The sequence below is a fragment of the Hippocampus comes genome, unplaced genomic scaffold (genome assembly GCF_001891065.2).
Source record: "Hippocampus comes isolate QL1 unplaced genomic scaffold, H_comes_QL1_v1.1 scaffold227, whole genome shotgun sequence".
Taxonomy (NCBI): domain Eukaryota; kingdom Metazoa; phylum Chordata; class Actinopteri; order Syngnathiformes; family Syngnathidae; genus Hippocampus; species Hippocampus comes.
The window spans coordinates 141,673-152,262 of record NW_017805630.1 but is presented as its reverse complement, the minus strand read 5'-3'; the positions used below and the strand labels follow the sequence as shown (position 1 = coordinate 152,262).

The 10,590-nt window shown below is 44.0% G+C and overlaps 1 protein-coding gene across 2 annotated transcripts in view; it reads left to right on the top strand.

Annotated features, from left to right (window-relative positions):
- The window catches only part of LOC109522793 (Scm polycomb group protein homolog 1), an 11,442-nt gene extending 9,535 nt beyond the window's left edge, over positions 1 to 1,907 (top strand). For both annotated transcript variants that reach the window (XM_019881594.1, XM_019881593.1), the window contains exons 13-15: positions 742 to 849; positions 927 to 1,060; positions 1,163 to 1,907. In XM_019881594.1, the coding sequence (XP_019737153.1) occupies positions 742 to 849; positions 927 to 1,060; positions 1,163 to 1,282 (362 nt within the window). In that variant the 3' untranslated portion in view covers positions 1,283 to 1,907. The remainder of the gene's footprint in view (positions 1 to 741; positions 850 to 926; positions 1,061 to 1,162) is intronic.
- The last annotated feature ends 8,683 nt before the right edge of the window (positions 1,908 to 10,590 follow it).

The following is a 10,590-nucleotide window of genomic DNA, read 5'->3' as shown; positions in this document are numbered from 1 at the left end:
TATGACATATATATGATATATAGGGGAGCCCCCTGTTGCGGCGACGTTGGAACATTTATATATATATATATATATATATATATATATATATTTTTTTTTTTTTTAAGACAAAGGATTTGAAATGTGACATTCTTGGTGTTTGTCATGGAATCTTCTTGACCTGGCATTTGGAAAGCAGTTAGGATCGAGTTAAATGAAAACGCACTTGTCGTGCCGGTCTGTAAAGTGGACATTTATGGTAGAATTTAAAGAGAAATCGCTTTAAGTGGGGATCTGTCAAACTGAATTACACAGTGGCGTTCAATGACCAAGTGTGCGGTGTGGAATTGGCAAAGCTGGTTTTTAGTGGCGTGAAAGGAAAATTGTCTTTATGTATCCGGAAATTTAAAGCGGGGTTTAAAGAAAGTGGTCAAAGTGTCAACTGTTAAGCTAGGTTTTTTTTTTGTTTTTTTTTGGGGGGAGACAATCCTTGAAGCTGATGTCAACCTTTTTATGCAGCCTGATCACATGGTAAGCTGTCCACTCTAGGAACCGCTGTCCCTGAAAGGGTTAAAACAAAAATCCTCCAAGTGGCATCTGTCAAGCTCAATTCTTCAGTCTATTCTGAACGCGTTCTGAATCAGCAAAGCTGACTATACGGCGGCGTTTGAAGAGAAAGTTTGTGGCATGGCATCAATAAAGATGGCATTTAGTTGAACTATTTGCGCATTTCATCACTGAATGTTGTTGTGCGTTGGTCAGGGGAGCCCCCTGTTGCGGCGACGTTGGAACATTTAAAGACGAGCCCCCTCTCCCCGAGCTCGTTAACGCCAACGTCGGGGATCCGTGTGCATCGTGCCAGCTCGTCGGGTAAATACACATGACACACACTCACAAGCACGCGCCCGTCCGTCCCTGCAATGAGTCTTCGCTGGTGCTCCTTTAAGGATCAAGTTGTTTTGGGGAGGGCACCAAATCTGGCGGTCAGGATCCCAACCTGTGGAGCGTCGACGACGTCATGCGCTACATCAAAGACATCGACCCCGTGCTGGCACCGCACGCCGACCTGTTCAGGAAACACGTAAGCGAAAGCTGTGATATATCTTAGCATGCTAAGTAGGAAGGAAGACATTCATTTGTAAGTTGCAACTGTGCTATGAACGTGCAATGTCCTCTGCGGCAGGAAATCGACGGCAAGGCGCTGTTGCTGTTGCGCAGCGACACGATGATGAAGTATATGGGCTTGAAGCTGGGCCCCGCCCTCAAACTCACCTTTCACATCGACAGGCTCAAACGAGCCTGAGCGCAGGAGGAGCCCGATGTTCCGCAGATTTGCCTTCCAAAGGTCTTCGCTCACTTCCAGGAGCACGATTTGACTCGTTGCGTATATCGGCCGCCATCTTTGGAACCACGTCCACCTCATCCAATGAGGACATTGATTTCGTGTAGCACAATCCAGCCCCAAGGCAGCATGGGATATGTCTTGAGTCTTTTTTTGTTTGTTTGTTTGTTTGTTTGTTTTTATGACAATTACACATCAAAATGGGCTTTTTTTAATAGCCTGATTGTACATTTTCACCTTTTATACTTTTAATATAATGTGTTTTGCCTTTTTGTTGGAGAACGTTTACTGATATAATCACTACGTTCGGTGCAAAGAGCTGGCAGTGCTTGTAACAAATGTCTCTTTAGAGACGCACACAACCACAACAATAATAACTATGGCCAGAGGAATTTGCTTTTTATCGCTAAATGACAAACTATAACCATTCTGCCGTGACAACATCTGTCGTTTCTTGTTATCTGTCTCATTTACATTGGTCATTTGTACTTATTAAAAAAAAAAAGTTTTGATACGATATTAGAGTTCCTACTTGAAGACTATCACCTGTTAACACTGTTTAATAAATATATAATGTAACTTTTAATTGTTCATATTGTGTTTTGAGTGTGTTGGACACATACTACGGTACTATAGAATACATCTTTCACAACAGCTGCGGCCGCAACAAAGCGCTTTCCAGAATATTTGACATAAAGTAACAATAAAACAACAGCACACGTAACATAAAAAAAACATCGACAATAAAACAATCAAAACAACTAGTCCGACGTACGCCTTGTTAGAAGCGGTTGCAGATAAAAAGATGAAAGAAGAAGTCTCCTTTCACCAGCGGTTCGGAGATGTCGTGGTCGCAGCATGCATGACGTCACGCAAGTCTGCCACAAGCTAAATTTGAAAGTCAACGGGTAGCTTTGGGCTCCATTGACGAATAGAGAAATTGGTTCAGTTCTGTTCCACCGAGATCCGCTTCACTTCCATGCACGAATGCATTTTTTTTTTCGTATGAAAAGTCAGAGGACAATACAGAATGTAAATTTACAAACGCTGAACCGTCAATATCTTACACTGACACATGTGAGCCAGCAGGGGGTAGCAGAGTCTCGCTGTGGCTCCTTCCTCCCTCCCTCCCTCCCTCCCTTAGTCTCCTTGGTGTTTCTCCTTGGGACTGTGACATGTTGTGCCATGGGTGGGCCACATCTCCATCTGTTCCCCTCAGCACCATCATCACCATGTTTTTTTTTGTTTTTTTTCCTACTCGGACGCTTCATTAGCAGCCATTTTTGCATCCGCCTCACCATTTTGTGTGTGTGCTCGGTGATGACAACAACGGCCTTCACTGTCATTGTTTGTCACCACACCACTGGGCTTCTCTTAGCGTGTGCGATGCGTGACGTCGGCAAAAACGTTCAACCGCATCCTCTGAGTGCAAACAGGAAAAGAGTGACCCAGCCCACTGATTGTAACTGACGTGCATGTGTGAGAGAACACTACACACAATGTCACAAGCCAGGGCCCTGATGCCTGGGCTTATTGTTCATGCTAGCCAGTGTGTGTGTGTGTGTGGGGGGGGGGTGTAAGTGGCGCTATTTATAGCCAGAAATAACAGCTCTTTGTGCTCAATATTGCACGTTTGTGAAAGTGCTGCCTGGCCCACGGTCACCTCTTAAAGCGCGTTCGAGATGTATTGTAATGAGTGACACGTAATGGCGTATAGATAGCGGTGCTTCGACCTGAATGTTTATGTGCAAGATTTACGGACTCATACATCACATGACGTAGGAAGGCGTGTCGACATGCATAGAAGCACGAACAGGTTGACTTGTTCGACTGTATATTCAAAACGTTTGTTCCGTAGGAAGTCGCGTAAAACCTTGCATTTATCTTGGCCGTATTGCCTCCAGGTCTTTTGGATGTTATTTATTTATTTATTTAAAAACATTTTTTGGGGCCGCAATCAGATTTAATCCGTGGGTTTTCTCCGGGTACTCCGGTTTCCTACCACATTCCAAAAAACATGCATGGCAGGCTGATTGAACACTCTAAATTGTCCCTAAGTGTGAGTGTGAGCACGGATCATTGTTCGTCTGTGTGTGCCCTGCGATTGGCTGGCAGGGTGTCCCCCGCCTACTGCCCGAAGATGGCTGAGATAGGCTCCAGCACCCCGGCGACCCTTGTGAGGATAAAGCGGATCGGAAAATGGATGGATGTGTTGCTATGTCAATTTAATCTGCCTCTCGTCTTCACAATCAGTATGCTTGCCCACATCACGTCAACTATAAGAGCAATACCAGGTACTCCTTCACAGCTATTGCTTCAATGAAACGTTACTTAAAGCATGAATTGTCAGTTTTGAGAAGAAAGACTTTTTCTTTTAAAACTGTATGTAGAGACGTGGAGCACCTTACAAACAGAGAAATACGATTCAACTCAGGTCTCGCGGTCACATCTTATCCTCTCCTGGGCGCTACTGCATTTCCCAAGCAGCCTCGGGGCACTTAAGACGCTTCCAGTGCAGGGGTGACGCTTCCGAAGCCCTTTGAGAGCGTGCTCTGTTTGCAAAGCAACAGACACACCGATACAGGACGGATATGTGAACGCAAACAGCGGAGACAGCTCATATAACAATAATCGCAGGCCTTCAATCTTGATCCTGTGCTAATATTACTGCGGCTTACTGAGTAGCTGTAACCATCTTCATGTCGAGCTAACTGCTCTACTGAAGTCTTGCACAACGGCGGTTGGAACTTTATTTTGTGCCTCTTAGGAAGTGTATCTTTCCTGGCTTGTGCAATTCCAACCTCACAGAGCATGGTGGGCAAGTGTTTACAGTAGATCTGCCTACCAGTCAGGAAATCCAGGTTCTAATCTCTGTTGTACTCTGTTCCTCCCACATCCCAAAACATACATGTTCGGTTTATTTTAAATTGTCCATAGGTGTGACTGTGAGTGTAAATTCTCATTTGTGTACACAGTGGTGCCGATGAAATAAGAATGTCATTCACGATGTGACCACGCTCGTAACTTGTGTCAAATCATGCAGGAATCAGTTTCAGCCCCCCTCCAAAAAAATGCAACATTGTTGCAATGTGCATTTTAAAGAGGAAAAAATAGCACTCCATATTGTTGTACTTTACAAAAACATACAGCCGTGACAGTTTAGTGCATTGTGCTTGCTCTGGTGTGCTGGCCTTGGCCACCTGGGGGCAGACTCACTGATGGCTATACAATTCTCTGAGATGTCTCAGCTTCTCTCAGTTCAGAGTGTGGCATTCATATTAAGTTTTTCACGCAAAGGACAAAGAATACTGTATATGCGAGAGTGTACTGTTTTGTTGTCTGTCTACATGTGTTGCTCTGCTGTTTGTGTGCAGGGCGCCTTCTGCCCAAACGTGCCAGCTTTCTTGGGCTTACAGATCAGCTGCCACCTTAATGACCACAAGAGCAGTCAAAAATTGACCACTTGAAGGCCTTTCAGGCTCCACTGTATGTAAAAACGATTGGTCACTTTTTGTGAATCATCTCATGCCTCAATGTTTCAACATGCCAGTGGCATCATTCTAAATTTGCCATTCATGACACTGAAAAGAAGCAGCAGACCTACTTTTTGTGCTCACAGGGCTCTGAGGGTTCCTGTTAAATAGGGGTGGGAGAGCCCAAAGACAACAGCCGTCACTTTCTGTCGGTGTAAAAAGCAGGATGTGAGAGGATGACGTTTAAAAAAATAACCCCCCCCAAAAAAAAAAAACCAAAGGCCTATTCAGGTTCTCGTTTTTGCCTGGGAAAATTATTTTCCTATCCAAGCATGTAAAAAACCAGAAGTACTTTGTTCAAATCCTACAGATGTTTAGGAAAGGTGGCAGGCTTGAACCTTTAAGACACCTTTGTCAAAGGTTACTCTGGTGGGATGGGGGATCAAGCAGCTCAGTGGGATGCAAATCCTACAGATGTTTAGGAAAGGTGGCAGGCTGGAACCTTTAAGACACCTTTTTCAAAGGTTACTCTGGTGGGATGGGGGCTCAAGCAAAGAGTTTCGCAGGCAAAGTCCGCAAGCCAGACTTCGGTCAGCATTACTCGCCGTGGCGCAATGTCGTTAGGAAGAATGGACTCGAATTCATGTGAAAGCGAAGTTGAAAATGAGCCACCTCTCCTTGACTAGATGACATCATCCAACAAAGGTGAAGGAGAGGCGGCGTAAAGGTTAGCAGACCGGACTTTTCCCAAATTTACACCGTCTCAAACTATAAAACGTGCCGCCATCTGGTGCTCGACAGTGTAATTACACCAAATGTAAACTTGTCCAGTCATTAACTGGACAGAAACAAAAAAGCAGAGAAATAGCGGGGCCGCAAACCCGGAAACTTCATGGAAGGGGCAGTTGACTCATCTACAAACCACTGCAAAGAGCAGTTCAAATGAAACACAATAGAGAATGAATGGCGACGTTTGTGTTACTTGATGAGCGGAGCAGCCCCACGTAAAGCCTGACAAGAAGCGCTCTCTTCTATTAATTCCACCCCCATGCTTACAGACAGCGAGTCTGCCTTTGGAAGCATGTGCTCGCCGCTGTCACCAGATTAGCACGTAGCTCTAAAGCTGCGCTCATGAAGACACTGTGTACAGAACACAGGCTGCCCTAATACTCTTTGGCTCCCGTCTAGCCTATTAACAAACGTGCCTGTCGGCTGGCCGGGCCCGTGAAACGTTTCCTCGTCTCTGCTCTCATAAAAATTGGACCCGACCGGCCGGGTCACATAAAAGCCGCGTGTACACGGTGTAAATAGAATCATATGAAGTCCTTGCAACATAATGCAATTCAGTGAGAAGGCCCCCGCAGCAGAATTGGGCCTCAGTCATTATTGATCGGCTTGTGAAATATGTTACAGCGTCAACGCGCCGATGCTTTTCCCAAGAAAAATGAAAGCAATATTATCAGTCAACACACTTGGATTATTTGTGTTGGTACATTCGGCTGTTAAGACAGCGCAATGTAATAACTGTGCCTTTATACACCAGCAACACGATTGTCTTTGTTCGCTTGTATACAAAAAAAAAAAAAACATCTGTTTGCAGCTCTGTTGCTGAACTGGCGAGTCCGTATCCATACCACCTACAGTCCTTGAATGAGCAAAAAAGAAAAAAGTTACATACTGTGTGCATCTATATATATAGATATATATATATCTATATATCTAGATATATATCTAGATATATATATCTAGATATATCTAGATATATATATATAATCTATCTCTCAACTCAACTCAACTGTATTTATTGATTTTTTTGTTGCAGCTCTGTTGCTGTACTGGCGAGTCCGTATCCGTACCACCTCCAGTCCTTGAATGAGCAAAAAAAGAAAAAAAGTTACATACTGTGTGCATCTATATATTTTTTTTTTACTGGTGTGAAGACACACGTTACTTTCCAAAAGTTGCTCGACAGCTCCTTGGGGAAATGACAAATAATTTACAACGTTTGCAAAGCCAAATTTGAATAGCATATTGGTTGTACGTCTTTACTGTATCATGCCAGAGCAAAAATCCTCCGCCCAAGTCCCCTCCATGGGGCCTCACAAAACCATCAAAAATTCTGTTTAATATGGTCTGCCTATCGCAGATTTTCCATTTTTGTGGGTGGATCTGGAACGTATCCCTGTGATAAATAGTGTTCACCATTTTACAGCTTTGTTTCATATGACAGGACTGCAACACGACAGTGCTTTTTTTTCTCCTATTTGACCTTTATTAAAGGCAATTGAGAACAAATTCTCATTTGTCTTGCTGACCTTAAAATAAAGCAAAAAAAAAAGAACTGGACCATGTGATATTGGTGCACATTCATTTTCATAATATCTTACGTTCAACAGTGACTAAAAGGTTCATAACAGGCTAAAAAAACAGGTGCCGCGATCATGCATAGTCATCACCTCACTACCTTTTTAAACAATGATATGGGATGAAGGACGTGTGTTTTATTACTTGTTGTGGAGTATAACATTGAAAAGAGGATTCCTACATTCCAGTGTGTCATGCACGGGCGCTTTTTTTTCCCCGGACTGGGACGTAAACGCTCTAAAATGACGACGACGGACGGGGACAGAGGACGGAGGGACGATGACGGAAGGGTATCCAAGTCGCGGACGGATGACGTAGTACAAACTGGCAAATAGGGTAAAGTGCGCATCTCTGCTGATGTGGCTTCAAATAAATGAAGCCTGCAGGGAGAGGCTGGGAGCAAAACCAAACAAAAGCAATTACTTCTCCTTTGAATGTCACTTTCACAATCGGTTCGGCATGCTTTGACAAATCACATCAGAAAGACTGAGTGTTTTATTAAACGGAGGGAATTCACCTGGTGACGGAATACAAACAAAGCATAACATATTCATTCTGCGCGACGACGTCAAAACTTTGGGTCCCCCCCCCCTTCCCCTCTGCAAAAACCGCAGCCGGTGTAAATCACACGCGCCTTAAATATTTACTACCTTCAGACGTCGTCGGGATACCTCGACGTGCTCGGGCCGCGACGAGGTGTCAGCCGCGTGCAGCGAAATCAATTATTCACACCGCCTGCTTTTGACTTCAAAGAGCTGGCAAATCATGCGAGGCCAGATTTCGGGAGGTCGGCGAAGGAGGAGGAGTCTCCCGTCGCCTGGCAACCTGTCACCTGCCTCGACATGCCAAAATCAGCCACTTAGCCGCCGAGGCTTGCATGTGCTCCATACATGGCTGTCTTTTAAAGCCCCCCCCCCCCACACTCAGCAGCTTGCGGCCGGAAAACAAAACAATTAGCTTAACTGAGTGTCTCCTGGAAAGAACGCGGCGTGGATGCGATTAGATCCACCGATCCACAACGCCCCCCCCACACACACACACACACACACACACACACACACACACTCCCACCTTGCATGAAAACAACGGTCACGTGTCAGGAAGTTGCGCCCGAGTCCATCCAAATGAACCTTAACCCCCCGAGGGATTTGCTGTTTTCCCACCAGCGAAACACCTAAACCGCCGACGTGACAAAAAAATAAAATAAAAAATAAAAAAAAATAAAACCCTTGAAATTATCTGACAAGTTCAAGCGTGCCCCATCGAGTCCCCAACTCCCCCACCCGTAGAACTGTCAAACAAACAGACAGAAACATGCCCGTGTTGTCAATAAATAACACCAAGTTGTCTTGTCATCTCACACTTTCTCTTCTTTGTTTTCAACGCGGATCGAATTGTGGACATTGTTGCAATTCTCACATTTCGCATTTTAACTCATTCGATGGCAGCCATTTTCAGAGAAGACAACATCTACAGTAGGGCTGAACGAGTTTGGAAAATCATTTAATAATCTCTTTTTTTTAAGGTCATCTTCCCATGTATTTTTTTTAACAAAAAGCAATAAATTAATCTGTATTCAAGTTTTTTTTTTTTTAAATATCACATTTTTGATACATGTATGTTTTGGCCTTAATTGGTAAGGCTTATTGAGCCCTATTTTCGTACAACGAAATCGCGGTTCACCACCTGCGCCACAAGTTTGAAGTTGTTTTAGGTAGTCCAAAATACAGTATAGTCAACTTTTTCTGACCAAATCGACACGTGCACCAGAGGAGTGTAATATGAACCTCTGTCCGCCGGAATAATCAGTCAACTTGCCGCGTCATGAAAATAAAGGTGCGCATGGTTTTACTTCACACCGAGCGCCGTCTTCTTTCTGTGAACAAATTATCAGTTGCATCAATTCCTACGGTGCAGTGTCACATTCGATATAACAGTACTCACAGGCATATGTTCCTTATCCTCTGCAAGGAGCTGGGAGGTCGATACTATACAGACGTGCATCTTCAGTATGTCCAACACTCTTATACTGCCCCAGTTGGCCAAGGTATTCAGCAGCACAATAGTTGTTTAGTTGATGTCATGTGTGACAATAACGCTTTCATTGTTTTTCATCTAAAGGCACCACTGTACTTGTAAATCTAGCAAGTGATCTTCTACTTATTTGTTGTATAATCAAGACAAGGATTTGATTTCCTCCCCAAAACATTCAAGCACTTGTCAAACCTTGAGACCTTGACCTGTTGTTTTATTTACTTTCTTAAGAGTTGTACAAAACGCTGCTTCGTCACATGAATCCCGCTTCTCTCGACGCCGCGCTGATACTGGGGCGTCCCTTTTAGCTTGTTTGATCACGTTGTACGCCTGGCTGCATGTGTGTGGGCATGTGTGTGTGTGTGTGTGTGTGTGTGTGTGTGTGTGTGTGTGTGTGTGTGTGTGTGTGTGTGTGTGTGTGTGTGTGTGTGGCAAAACCCCCAACAAAAACTTTTAAAAAATACATATATATATTTTAATACCCTCTTTCGCATTGCCTTATTTGTCAGTATGTGGGTAACTTAAAACGAGAACACGGTGAGCTGACACAGGAAGACGGTTTGCTGCAAAAAGCAGAAGTCACAAACGTACGCTGACTGAGGCCGGCGGGAGGACGGGCGGGCAGGTGGGCTCTTAAAGGCGCACGAAGGAATAATTGCCTTCGGATTTGACTTGTTAGCCACCAAGCCAGTGGCAGGAGGTACGTTTAGGATCTGAGCTTCCAAAGAGTGAGTTCATCGACACAATAATGCCATATCACCATCAATTTTATGGCATGTTGCTATTTTATTAAGAATATATAAAGATACAAATGTACCATTACACAGAGAGGCATATTGTGGATTTGGGATGAATACTAACACTTAATCTTACTCTCAACCACTCCAAACCACCAGACACGACAATCTCAATTGGAGCGGTTCACAACCAATATTTTTCCCTTTACAAAAACAAAAAACCTTACGTGGGACTCGGTCACCAGAGATGCTTCTTATTTCTAGGTCATAAAATCCACGTCCTTTCTATGCTTACCCCTGCGCGAGAGCCGGCTTTTGCTTGTTAAGTCCCACTTTGAAAATGAACTTTTGATCATGTCCAGCAGTCGCTCTCCTCGGTTGAGGGCAAAGTGCAATAAAGTGGAGATTGTGGAGTATAAAAATTTCCAGAGCTTAGTCAGAACAACTGGTTTAGCTAACACGAGCATGACGTGTTCATTTTTGTCATTTCAAGCTGTGTATCCTCACATCTTACAATCTTCTGACTGCCCTCACTCTCCTGTTGAATAAAATTTGTGTTCTCGCTAAGTGGCTGCATGTACGTGGAGAATGTGAAGTCATGCACAGGTTAAAACTTATGGCTGCTGTCCTTAGTCTCCTCTTGAATATTTTTGTGTTGTTT